This window comes from Electrona antarctica (assembly GCF_951216825.1).
Source record: "Electrona antarctica genome assembly, chromosome: 3".
In the NCBI taxonomy this organism is placed as follows: domain Eukaryota; kingdom Metazoa; phylum Chordata; class Actinopteri; order Myctophiformes; family Myctophidae; genus Electrona; species Electrona antarctica.
This window is the reverse complement of record NC_136808.1, coordinates 38,193,352-38,208,020: the sequence shown is the minus strand read 5'-3', so window position 1 is coordinate 38,208,020 and position 14,669 is coordinate 38,193,352. Positions and strand designations below refer to the sequence as shown.

General features: G+C 40.0%; 1 protein-coding gene across 1 annotated transcript in view; it reads left to right on the top strand.

Annotated features, from left to right (window-relative positions):
* Window positions 1–7,992, top strand: part of LOC306920823 (NT-3 growth factor receptor-like) — a 212,693-nt gene extending 204,701 nt beyond the window's left edge. The window contains exons 14-15 of the mRNA XM_079497737.1: window positions 3,658–3,816; window positions 6,787–7,992. Of these exons, the coding sequence (XP_079353863.1) occupies window positions 3,658–3,816; window positions 6,787–6,972 (345 nt within the window). The 3' untranslated portion in view covers window positions 6,973–7,992. The remainder of the gene's footprint in view (window positions 1–3,657; window positions 3,817–6,786) is intronic.
* Window positions 7,993–14,669: the final 6,677 nt, after the last annotated feature.

The window sequence follows — 14,669 nt, the reverse complement described above, 5'->3', positions numbered from 1 at the left end:
TTCATTTTGCTGAGGCACTAAGAAGGCCAGAGTACCATGTATAGTATTCAACAGCACATTATTTGTTTGACAGCAGGGAGAGTGGTTGGGTGCCGGCGGTGCCCTAGTAGGAAATGGTGTGTAATGGTCCCTGACCCGTAGGCCTAGCTGGTATAAATATTGAATTATGTTAAATGGGGTAAAGGCTCGCAGGCAGGTTCATGACATCACTGCTCCCAGACACACTGTGGTGGCACTGTGACCCCACACATCACTCTGATCAAGGTTTAGGCACGCACGCACGCACGCACGCACGCACGCACGCACGCACGCACGCACGCACGCACGCACGCACGCACACACACACACACACACACACACACACAGTTTAACAAGTTATTTATGTTCACACACAGGGAAAGCATACAGGGACACACATTTTTAGGTGCAGTAAAGGTTACATTCACAAACTCATGGATATGTCCTCATGATACAACATGCATGTCACTTAGCACTCCATGGGCACAAGTAGCGGCGGCTACTTGTCATTGATGGCAGCGGAGACGGCGCAATACTTTACGCCAGCCTTTCTGCCTCGTCTTTGCGCATCCCAAGTTGTCGAAACCCTCCAACAACCAGATAGTGGGTATGTCCTAGGCTGGATCATCAGAGGAAACAAAGTTCTTAGTCTTGCACTGTTGCTTGGTGTTGAAGCGCTCTCTGTAGATGTTCTCATGGGCCTGGAAGTCCACCCTTTGCTATTGCCTAGTCTCTTCTCTGTAGCTGTTAACAGGAGGGGCCGGCGTCAGGTAGTGTTGGTTGATTCCACCGGTGAGTAGTGTCTCTTGTATGCAAGCTACATAGTCCACAGAATTCGCAAATGCATCCACTGCAGCTACTACATTGACGAAGGTAGTTACAACGGAGCAGTTTAATGTCATGCCCAGGACACGAACGCACACACGCACGCGCACACGCACACACACACACACACACACACACACACACACACACACACACACACACACACACACACACACACACACACACACACACACACACACACACACACACACACACACACACACACACACACACCACCTACTGTAATTCTTGCTATTCTTATGAGGATTCTTCCACTGATTTCAATTCAGTACACAACCCCAATTATATCCCTACAACCTAAGCCCTAACCTCAAGGCCGATTTAATGCACAGGCTTACAGGGGCTTTTGTCCCGGGCCTGTGATGATCAGGGGCCTATCATGACATTAAATATTTATTAAAATAATATATAGGGCATACTGGTACGGCAGTGGCGAAGCGTATTCACTGTGGGCCCTGATGTAGGCTATTTGGGACAGGCCCCTGATCCTCCAGTGCATGCTACCATTTTGTATTTGTGGTAGGACAACTTGCCACTTTTACTCCATCCTGCTTGTGTATCTCGCCGTCTCGTTTGAAAGTGTCTGTGGCTCTTTTAACTCAATATACTTCTTGTTTTGACTGTTAAAACTCAACCTTACCGGCGGCAACTGCATGCTAGCCACTTCACAGCAACACCGGAGAGATATGAGACTCTGAGCAACACAGAGCACGTCCCTGCACACAGAGCACGTTTTTCTTCTTAGTGCCTTTACTTAGACAGTACTTGGTTTAGACTAGTTATTGGTTAGACCAGTCATTAGTCCTACAACTACAACCCATTACCCATCTCAAACCCTCACCCTCACCCTCACCCTAACCCTAACCTCCCACGGGGCAGCACACCTAAACCTAACCTTAACCCATGTCTAACCAATGACTAGTCTAAACTAAGTATGCACCCCGTGTGAATGTGGAATCATTTGACCCCTCTTGGCATACACTGCACAATGAGGCTTGTAATGAATAGAGAGGGCTCATAGTCTGGTAATATCCTGCATGTCGCTAACACATCAGTCTTGTGTCGGCCCGTCAGGCCACAGTGATTAAAAGCGGAGTCCGGAATTGACAGGAGTGGGGAAACAGATTTTAAGACAATCTGAAGCTAATGAAAGCTGAGAGCCCGAGGATGATAAATGGATGATTGTTAAATCGATTAATATGTGGCCCTCAGACCGTTTACAGCCTGAGAGACTTCAGCAGCACAGAACTTCTGCTCATTTCACATTAAAGACAATTATCTGACAGCCTTATCCACATTGAGCGATGCTGTGGAGTAAGCTTCACTTCCTTGATTACCAACATTACAAAGAACCAATTAGCTATAGGCTCATGTTATATTATGCACATCTATCTGATACGCATATACCATGTGTAGTGACAACAGTTGGATAAGCCCCAGCTCTGATTTGCATACATATATTACTGATCATTTTTGTCTCCACCAGGCCGAAGGCATGGGGAGAGAGTATGTTTTGCACTCCGTCCGTGTGTGTGTGTGTGTGTGTGTGTGTGTGTGTGTGTGTGTGTGTGAGTCTGTGTGTGCGTGCGTGCGTGCGTGCGTCCGTCCGTCTGTTACCAGCTGTTCTCCAGCACGGTTAACCTGGTCAGTGCCAAATTTTACCCTGGATGCCAACGATGAACCTCTGCTCCAAATTTCCCCGAACGGCCTGTTATAGCGCCACCAGGAGGCCGACTTTTGAAAAACATTTTTTTTTATATTACTCCCCCTGTCCAAAATTCCCGCAAATCGTTACACACTATCTCTATAGTCATGTGTTCAAGACAGATGTGTCCGATATTTCATATTCCATCCTAATTGGCTAACATTGGCTTTCAAAGTTTGCCGCATTGGCCTGTTTTGAACAAAAAGCCTCAAATCATGAACGCAGCGTGCAATTTACGTGAAATCTTTCACAGACTGTCCTACTAGGCTGAGGCACCCTTTTCACATTGGCCTGTTAAAGCGCCACCAACAGGTGCATTTTTGCAAAACACATTTTTGGAACAAAATGCCTCAAATCATCCAATTGCCACCCAAGGCGTAAGAAGAAATGTTAATTATGGTTTGGCGATTAATTGGATCTGCTTTTATGTACTCTGATAAAGTGCATCTCCCTACCATAGGGACTCCCAATCCCCCGTACATAAACAACAGGTGGTAGCTGGGGTGGTGGAGGGTGAGCAGCAGTGTTTGAGCAAAGACAGCAATTGTGGTCTGAGAATGAAATTAGTGTGTGATTGGAATAGTGGACATGCACGTGGAGTTGAGGTGACCCACTGGCCGCCAAAACTGTTTCCTGACGGAACTTGCTCTGTGCTTGTCTGTGACAGGCGCGATGCTCATTTGTACACAATTGTCAGATTACCCGTTGTATCCATAGAGTGATGATCTACAGGATGGACTGCCCCGCCCCCAGCTATTCATTTCAATTAAATTTGCCGACTGGTGTTTGATGCACCCGGAAGAATGCTCTACTTCCGCATTTTCCTTCATTTGAGCACCACATTTGGTGCCAACATGCAGAAGACTTGCGCACCTAGGCATTTCAAGCAGTAGAAGCGTGTGTAGTGGCGTTTTATTAATTAAATCTGGGTATTGCAATCCCAGATTTGACCACCAGCGACGAGGTGGTTTTAGTTGCACCGAAGTGCAACTGAAACTCTACCAAAGTGTCCTTGCACTTTAACCTGAGGTTGATTCTACAAATGCCTTCTAAATCAACAGTTCTCTTTTTATTCTTTTTGCTCTCAGGTGGGAGGTCACACCATGCTCCCCATCCGCTGGATGCCTCCAGAGAGCATCATGTACAGGAAGTTCACCACGGAGAGCGATGTGTGGAGCTTGGGGGTCATCATGTGGGAGATCTTCACCTATGGCAAACAGCCATGGTTCCAGCTCGCCAACAATGAGGTACAGTGATGATTCCCATTCTTTTTAATCAACAATCAACAATCCCCTATATTGCCTATAATATTTGATATCCCACTGGGACCCAAGTCTACACCCCATTTGTACCGCTGGTGTTCCCCAGACCAAAAAAGGAAGGAAGGAAATAGGAATCACAAGGAATTTAAAATGTTAATTTTAATCTGAGAGTGTACAAATGTAACCAAATGAACCCTTAGAGGTCCATTTGGTTTTTGTATACTCATATTCTGAAATAGATACATTTTTTAGATAATGATTTTTACTAGGCCTATATTTTACAAAGTAAGTAAGTTATACAGTAAGTAATTTTTTTTTACATTAATAAATTAAGAAATATACAGATAAATCTAATTCAATGAATGGTGTCAAGTTTCTATGTGCAAGCTTTCATTGAAATGAATTGATTGAGGATTTTCACAGAATCATTAGTCAGTATTACTGTAGGCCTAGAGTAAAATGCCTTCAGCATGAAGGAAATAATGAATGGTTTATGGAAGACTTCAAATATGGAAGTAAAAATGTCATAAAAGTGACATGAAAAAACATACTGCATGCTTCAGGCGCACATCCAAAAATCTTCACCCCAGGTTTATTTGGGTGCAATGGATGCAATACTGTATTCAATGAGGACATGATGGAGCCTGTGTGGAAAGTAAATCCTGACTCAGTTTCGTGCCAAAAGCCAACCCTTGACATCAGCAGATAAAAAGTATATAGGTTGAAATTAATTCACGTCATGAATTTGATTTGAATTATAGTACAGATGGTTTATTACAACAACTCAAGCACATTGTTTTAATAGGATTTGTGAAAACACTCTCAAGGTTCTGCTTTACAGATTTGAAATGGTGCAGAATGGAACACCATGGAACACAGTAAAGACAGCAATATACAATACAATACAATACAATACAATACAATACAATACAATACAATACAATACAATACAATACAATACAATACAATACAATACAATACAATACAATACAATACAATACAATACAATTCACCTAATGTATCATTTAAACCCTATATGATGTAGGGGTCTATATTAGCCCCCTCGTATTTCCTTCGATTCTACTCTTTTTGTTATCCTATCCTATCCTACCACACCTTGGGTTGAGGAAGTTATAAGGAACAAGAAGAAGCACACAGGCAAATCAGTCTTTGTCTTATAGTGAAAGCATACGCATTCACCCACTTTGTCACAAATTGTTTAAGAATGAACGAATCTGCCTTGCAGCTCTTAATCCAGTGTGTTCTCTTCCACCTTTTCTCTGAGACTCTGCCCCTGCCCGCTGAAGTGATAAATTGATGCTCCTTTTTCCTTTTCCAGCAGACATGATGCAGCATTACATAATACCTTGTGATTGGGTTGTGTTTTTCCTCCTATATTGGAAGAGGGCCAGCTCGATTGAATCAATGAAATTCAATTAGGATTACTCTTGTAAAGCAAGCCTATTAAGAAAATTAAACTGACCTTATAGAAGAGGCAGGCAGGCAGGCAGGTGGCATGGCTTATGCTCCTAATTCATCCAATTGAAATGTCGATATTTTCTTGGTCTTGACACAAATTGAAAATGTCCAATTTCTAGGTTTGAAAGGAACAAATAATTCAAGCACTTAAACGAGTTCAGACGCATTATAGAATCACCACTTATTGTGTGCTATCATGATTATGGTTGTGATTTTACTATCAGATGGTTGAGATTGATTGATGGTTGTGAAATCGCTTGTGAAAAAATATTTTATGCTGACATTGGCTTGTTCTTTTGGGTAGAAATTCACACTCCGAGGAGATAAACATGATTGTGCTGTGCTCCCTGCCCCCCTAACCCCCCCTCCCCTCTATCTCTCTCTCTCTCTCTCTCTCTCTCTCTCTCTCTCTCTCTCTCTCTCATGCACACGCACACCAATTGCGCAATTACAATAGCCACCCGATAATCATTATTTTGGGATTGCTTTTGAAATGGGAATGGGGTTGGGTGAAAAATAGGATTCTGATTACATAAAACGTTTGGATTACTCAAACCAATTCTGTTTTAGATTGTTTAAGATTATGGTAGGTGTTTATCTTTACGTGCACATGTGCTCTAATAATTTGTCTGGTTTGCAAATATCTATTTTAGGAGCAAATGTTAGCACACTGTAGAGCCCTGCAAATAATTCTCTTTGTACAGCGGGTGGGAGGGGTTCTTAAGGATAAGCTTCCCCTGCATCCATCACTCTGGCACCACTTATACACTATCCAGTTTGACACCCACCACTCAGCTGGGAGTCACCACCAGCTTGTTCAACATTGGAGGTTTTATATTGTGTTCAGGTAGCTCAGTCGGGTGAGGGCTGGGTTTATTGCCGGACGCTATATGTTTTGTCCCAGGAGGAAAAGTGAAAGGGAGCGCTTGTTTTTTTTACCTCAGCAAAGCAGGCGCGCCTGTGTTAACGAGTGCTCTGTCCGAGTTGGCAAGCCACATGGTGGAGGTAATCATGTGTCTCATGAAGGAAAATAAGCGCACCCTTCACCCTGTCACAAGCCAAGTCTTCATTTTCAGAAAATATATTATTGCGCAGCATACTCCACTACGACATTCCATCTCACAGTGGTATAGCACATTGTAAGGGATGCAAGTTACTTTGACATACTTTTTTATCCTACTTAATTATGAAACAATTACATTTTATAATAAACCACCATGTGCGTTTTTGCTTTTGTTTTGAAAGAATGACATACAGTATGGTTCCATGTAGTACCCTTCTGCCAGCAGGTGACTGTTTTCCTTTGGTCTCTTTATCTCTCCCTTCCTCCTCTCTATATGGATATATTGAAACAATACCTGTATGTATCTCTTTTTCTTCTTCTTCTTCTTCTTCTTCTTCTTCTTCTTCTTCTTCTTCTTCTTCTTCTTCTTCTTCTTCTTCTTCTTCTTCTTCTTCTTCTTCTTCTTCCTGCAGGTGATAGAGTGTATAACCCAGGGCAGGGTTCTGGAGCGGCCGAGGATTTGTCCCAAGGAAGTTTACGACATGATGCTGGGCTGCTGGCAGAGAGAACCGCAGCAACGACTTAACATCAAGGACATCCAGAAGATCCTGTTTGCTATGGGGAAGGCGAGCCCAGTCTACCTGGACATACTGGGCTAGCACTGGGCCATCTCCAGTCGGGGTCCCCAGGTGGACGGACGAACAGACAGAGGGGGACAAACAAAGTCGACGGACAGACAAAAACGAGGAAGTAACCAAACAAACAACCACCAACCTTGCACCACTGTCGAAATCAACCCATCACCTACCAAGTATTTGGGGACTTTAAAGGGACTTTAAGTGCCTGCAAAACACTTTTTTGGAAATATACTGGATAATTTAAAAACAATTAATAAAAAGAAGAAAACAAACACGCACTTTTACAATTTTGTTTACTTGCGTATAATGTGTATAGGTCTGATGAAGATGTTTTCTTTTTCTCCTTAAAAACAAAAAGGAAACACCACACTTATTGGACATGGAGAAAGAGGTTTCGCGTGGATTACTGTAGTCAAAGGACAGAGAAAGTAAATTATATGGCATTTTGCTCACAGACACAGTATATGGCATAAACAAAACAACAATGGAGGAATAATCTACCCTTTTGTTTTTGGACTATATTATATTCAGAAATATTACATATATTTTCTATTTATTTCTTTCTTTGTTGTGAAGGAGTTTAGAGGGTTTGCCATGTTGGAGTTCGGAAGGCTTTTGAAGATGACATCAACAAACTATTGGCAGGGACAAAATGGAGCCTTACCGTACTCCCATTTGGCTGGCACTGGAGAAACCAGGCCATGCCCATTTTCTCTGGAATTAAAAACAACAAGATGGCTGAACAAGAATCTGTTCCGCTGAGGAACTAACTACCCAATCAGACAAATATATTTTAATTTAAAACAAACAAAAAAGTGTACATATTGTAAATTTCACTGTGTCCAAAAAAAAAAGAATTATGTTAACTTATTTTTTTTTCCTGAGGTTGTTTTGAGTTCATGGAGTGAGTTACATGGACTGGGGATTTGGACAGATTATATTCCATATTTGTTTTCATCTTGTTCTGAGGCGATTCTCTTTGGGATGTGGTCTATCTCAGTGTTGGTACTGTACTTAGGTTTCCTCATTTGGTGCAATGTGATGGTGAACAGTTAACAAGCCTGGTTCAGAATGGAGCAGTAGCACTTAACTCCGGTGCTGAAAACTAAGACTACCGCTAATTACCAATTCTACCAAGGAGGTAAGGTAATTATTTTTTTCTCCTGGTGTTGCGAATCCAAATTAGCCCCTGATTAGATGGGAGGATAACATACCAGCTGTGCTCTCCTGTCTCCAGGGCTGGAGAATGGGGAGGAACTCTCAAGCCACGGCTTTAAATGATCGAGGTCTCATTCTGAGGTGATGAAAAACACTACCTTTACTGTTCATTTACTTTCTTATTATGGCTAGAATATAAATGGGTTAATACATGACATATTTCATCATCACACTCTTATGCACCAGTGTTGGGCAGTAACAAGTTACTAGTAATATATTACTGTAATATTATTACTTTACCCAGTAACAAGTAAAGTAAGGTATTACTCTTCCAATACTTTACCATATTATACCATACTAAGAGAGAGCTTTATTTGATAGCCTTTTTGGCTGATTGGTTGGTGACTCTTATTATTATTATTCAAAACAATTGGATTCATTTCTAAAACAAGCTGACTAAACAGATTGTGTTGTGCAGGTGGGGGGCAAAAGTAATAGGCTATAATATGAAATATAATATATTACTCTTGATTCCAAGTAGTAAGTAATATAATATTATTACATTTTTAAAGAGTAATATGTAATAAGTAACATATTACTCTCTTGAGTAATATTGCCCAACACTGTTCTGCGCACACACACACACACACACACACACACACACACACACACACACACACACACACATGCGCGTACGCTTAATACAACTGTTTTGTCATTGTTCACGTTTTTTGGTGTGGCGCAGCTTTTTGTACACACTCTAAATAGAACATTATAGTACGTTGAAGTGCACATGATAATGTTTAAGTCACAGAGTGCATCCAATGCACAGGCCTGTATGGAGGTGGGTAATTTAGTGTAATTTCATGAATGCTGAGTAAAATGAAACAAGCCCCATTCAGTGTATGTGGGTTGTGGGTGTGCACAGGGACCACTTACACGGACAGACTGTGACTTAGGCCTCTAGTTTGAGGGATAAACTGACACACTCGTTTGATAACTGTATTCTCTGAGATCAAGAGCCCATTAATGTCAAGATTGTGGGGTTCCTGATTTTGGATTTGGAGTGTCAGCTATATTCATCTGACAAACAAAGAGGGAAGCATATTTGATATGCATCACTCTTCTCCTTTGTTTGGAGAACCACGTAGACTGGATAGGGCACACATAAATAATAAATGCAACACACGTTCTTGTGGTGGGCTGTCACTTTTCATTATAGGCCCAACTTCTTATAGTCCTTTAGCGGCAGTTGTACCGGTCCCACTGCTGTGTCAACCTTACCAACGCATCACTTGCATTGTACTGCTGATAAACATTAACATTACCACCTTCAAACTAAATTACTTTAGACTTCTGTGTCTGTTAGTACCAGAAATTAAAATGAATGTCTAGAAACTTTCTCTTACACATTTTGAAAGTGGCCAATGGCATAACTTGTGGCTACTGTAATAGGGTGGTGTTGGATAGAAACATGGCACACCCAGCATACTGGATGAATGGGAATTCCTCACTGGGAGATGAAACTTTGTCACATTTGAATGAGCAACGTAATCACAGTAAGAAAAGTAATCAGGCTAATATGTATCATACATGTCTGTTCATTTCTGTTCCTACTGGATTTGCTGTTTTGTTAAGTTATGTGAGTTGAAACACTCAGAAGGTTAAGCCACCGGGCGGCTGGCATAGCCGTCTGGTTGGCTGGTAATCCAGTTTTACAGCGTGTCACGGGTTCGAGTCCCAATCCCGACTGTCTGATTACTGTTCATCTATCAATAAAGGCAAAAGGTCAAAAGAAAATATAAAAAAAGAAGGTTAAGCCAATTTAGTCTAAAGCTTTGCGACAAAATGGAACATTTTAGAATGTTGCACCGGCCTGAATTACCCAATCGTAGGTCAGACGATGCCAGATGATTGAGTCTCATGAGATTTGGTTTGTAGGATAAGCAACATGTTTCAGAACGTAGTGCGTCATAAATCATGGCCATCATTATGATTTATGTTTTTATCTGTCGCTCTTGCTACTGTTTGCATGCCAGTTTGTTCCATAACAAACTGAATCATGCCAATGTGACATGTCAAGAGCTGTTGCTTTGGAAATGTCAATCGGCCTCAGTTTGGTGCCTGGTGTGGACTGTCCAGTTTTATAATGTTGCAAACCACAGTTTTGTGAATTCTGTTCAAGTGGTGGACATTTCAACTTGGCTTGTGGCAAATCTTCTGAATTAGGATTCAAGGAGGCATTTCACTTATACTGTATTCAAAGTAAACTGTGTTTTATTCCAGGCTTCAATGTAATTGATTCTCATGAAGAAAATATGTAGTTCATTAACTATTTGGTTTTGATTTGACTTCCTAAAATGCCTTAGTCCCTCTATTAAGCTTAAGCAGTTTAGTAGTTTGAAACAGATGTTTTCACCTGTATTCTTCAGATGGATCCTTCAAAACTACAGTATTAACTTCAAAGACAAATTAGTCAGCACTTATCTATATATTTGTGACAGATTATGTACTGAATCAATTACTGTAACTCCCATGTTAATTTGTTAATGTATGCCGTAGATCACAAACAAGCACTAAAGTGGACAAAATCATTAACATTACTGTGTCATCTTCTTACTTGGATCATATTACTCTCATTCTCTGCTTCAAAGGAAAACTAGTGTTTTTGATTCATAACAAACTGAATCATTGCATAGCTTACAGGATTTTATGCATTGGAAGTACTTTTCGTTGTCCACATTTAATGATTTGTTCCACTATACTTTATATAGTTATTGAATACCGGTAATCAAGTCGAGCTTTTGTTTTATGGACATATAGTGGGTTGGAATAAACCTCATCTATATGTCATTGTCAGACATACAGTAGGCCTATCTGATTTCAGATATAGAGTGCAGTGTATACATCATTCATGTATTCATCTTGCATCTATCCTACACTGTATACAGTTCCATTGTGACCTGATTTACCATGCATCTATCCTGTCATAACCATTGTAGAAGTCCCCTTCATGTGCTGTATGCTATGTATTAGTACTGCATGCAGGCAAGTTGTTCATGAATGTAAAACAGATTTAATATTTTGATATAAAAGCCTTGTTTCTCATTACTTACCTGAGCGGGTTTAACTCATGATGCCTGAAAGGAAATTGCAACTTGATTTTTACAAACAATTCCTCCAAGGATTGTAACCAAACCGCATGAGCAGTACTTCAGCAAGCATGCAGTGAAAACGGATTTCTACAATGGCGACATCTTCATGATATCCACTCTTATCTCCGTAAAATGAATTATTCACAAGTATATGAGGCATTTTGCAGTATTATGTAAAAAAACAAATGTCAGGGTTGAATTCTATTCTACAGTATACCTTTACTTTTATTGCCAACAGGATTTATTTATTTTTGTGTGTTTTCTCTTATGGCAAAGACAAACAACTAAGACATTCTGACACCGATACAGTATGTCAGCCTTCGCAGGGTATTGTAATCATTTCACCGTGAGTTGAGTATATTGTTTTTGAAAACAAAACAAAGTTCTTCTTTTCTTGGATGGACTAACTGAACACTTTTTGAAGACGTTGAGTGGGCATATTATCATTATGTACACACTGTTATAGAGTATTAAAATGTGGTATAAAACTGCAGTACAGTATATATATAAAAAAAATAATCTGGTATTCCACGATAGAGATCTTTGTATTATTGTGACTCTTTAAGAAAAAATGTCTTCAAACATTCGGACCATCTCCTGTTTTCCCACTTTTGTCTTGTCTTATAAAGTTGAGTTTGAGACAAAACGTTGTCATATTGCAATGTCTTTGTGAAAAAACACCAAGCCGAACAGACTATTGTCTCTCTACTGTTGCCCCACAGACCAAAACTACTGCTTGTCTTTTTGTATTCTGGCAGTTAGATAATTACATTAACCTAACCATTAACATTGTCCCAGCTGGTGCAGTGGTGGAAAAAAGTACGCAAATGTTTTACTTAAGTAAAAGTATCAATACTCCAATATAGAAATACTCTGTTAGTAAAAGTCAGAACTGATATTAACCTATTTGGTGTGCAACACTGTGGTTATCTAACCTCCAACTGACTTCAATCGATAGTTGAACCCTTTTTTGGTCAATTTCCATCTGTTGGTTTTTGTATGCCTCAGACTTCCTGTCCACAGGTTTCTTTCGTAAGACCTACTAAGACACAAAGCCGACTATTGCTCAGTGGGAAAGGTCTAGGGAATTAGTTGTACATTGGTGAACCTTATCAAGCCCCACGTTTTTCCATCTCCTGTCTGCCAATGCGAACGAAAATAAAAGCCTGGGTACCGAGGCTATCTCCTGTCTGACGCTGGACTCCTCTACCACCTCTCTCCACCTCTGTGCCAACTTTCAACTGTGCTCCTCGATCAGTCCTCACCTCTACTGCATGTGGGGAGCTCAGAGTGTACAGAGATAATTGAAGCTGTAGGCAATAGGAAGAGAACTTTTCACACTGATCACTTTTAAACATTTATTTTCTGAAAATTAAACCTTATCATGGCCAATCTTTTAGTAATTTGACTTACCATATGTTATCTAGTAAGCCTTTTGCGCACGGTGCCATTGCGCATGGTGCCCCGCCCCCCCATGCATTATACAGGTCTGATTGCACAACAGGAGATGTAAGTGTGTCTTGTAACACACTAAACATATTTTTATATATTCTTTACCCAATGTAAAATATTCCATAACAAATATTTCTCATCACAATATATTGAAGTACAGCAGTACATGGCAACTTGAGGTACTCTTCTTTAATATTTAACAATAACGTGTATATTATTTTAATATTCCTAAAAAAAAAAGAAATGGAGCTGGGGACTTCTCCTTTGGTCCATCCTGTCCTGGGACAGAATGGTCGAGTGAAGGAAAAAAACTAAAACTAAACACAGACGAAAAACAGTCTAAGTCCACACTATTGATCCATAATGTATAAAGGGTTCAGGACAATGAGGCCTTTTCGTGGAAGGGTCAGAATGAAATTTGGACTTAGACTGTTTTTCGTCTGTGGTACTCAAATTATGACATAGTCATATTTGTCAGGTAAAACAAGTGCTGTGTCCGTTGTGCATCTGTCCCCCTTTTTTCCCCCCCTTTTCATATTATTATTATTATTATTGTCAGAAGTCTACACAATTAGAGAATTGTTATTTTAACCAACATTTGCCTGTTATCTCTCCTATGGATGGTAGGCTACAGCATGGAATTATGGACATCTTATACAATGACAGTTATGGGTCTGAGAGGCTAAATGTCATCAAATGGTGGTCTGTGGCTTAGTTAAATGAAGAATAAATTATGGACCTTGACATGAAAAGGGTTGAAAACTAACCACTGCCCTAGAGTCACACGACACGTACAACTCTTATGTTTGCTAGTAAAAAGAGTTAAACAACGTATATTGAAGTTGAGTGGAGTGTGGAGTAGTCTTGTTAGGAAGTGAAAAGTTCTCAGTCACAAGTGTGTGACCGTTTGAAAGAGAAGCTAATTCATTTTCATAACAAACTGCTTGGTCATTTTGTTTGTATTCTGCAGGTGAGTTAGCCTCTTCTTTAATGTGCGTGTGTGTGTTCTGTGTGCACTTGCGTGTGCGAGTGAGGGTGAATTGAAATGAACAAACATAAGTTACTACATATAGGTACTTCAAATGTTTGGGGTGTCACAGCACTGAAATCCTTCATCCTTGTATGAAACAAAACTGTTTACCAATGATGGTTTAATTGCAAGTGATATTGAACCAAGTGTTACTTACAACCGCTAGCTCTGGTCCATAGCTCGATGCCGTCTATGAACCAGAGCTACTTACAACCCATTATAAATGTCAAGTTAATTTCCTGTTCAACTTCAAAGGACTAGAGACAACTCAAGATTTCCAACACAATCCAATTTATTTTCCTACTTTGTTTATTTTGTTCATTAATAATTTATGTACCGTAGGTTGTAAACCTTTGAAGACAGAAAAAAAGGTTAACAACATTGCCAATCAACAGATAATATTCTTATACAACTTATCACTCAATGTTTTCCTTTCAACAATTCTTGTTTTTAAGCAATAAAGTATTTTAAACAAGCAAATGTATTTTAAACAATTAAATGTATTTTAAGCAATTCAATGTTTATTTGAGGGATGACTTCCGCACACCCGGTTCAGTTTTGTAGCAGGTGCGTATAGGTCCTGGCAGTACAGCAAACGTTATGAGGAAGGAGGAGAGACCCGCACACTGCCACTTGCTGGTTCAAGAACTTTATTTTAAAGAGTCATATAGCAACGTTTCGGCCTTTCGGCCTTCTTCAGGCAATTCAATGTTAAATTAAATGACTTAAACACTTATTTATTAAAGTCATTTTAAGCAAATTAACCAAAATTAACATTTCAAATGAACCATTTAAACCCTTTAAATGAAATAAAGAAATAAAAATATCTGATCCTTGAGCTTGTAGATCAGCTCTTTTTCAACTAGGCATTTTACACCTTTAACATGGTGAATCATTATTTGTCCACATTTTAGTAGTAGTCT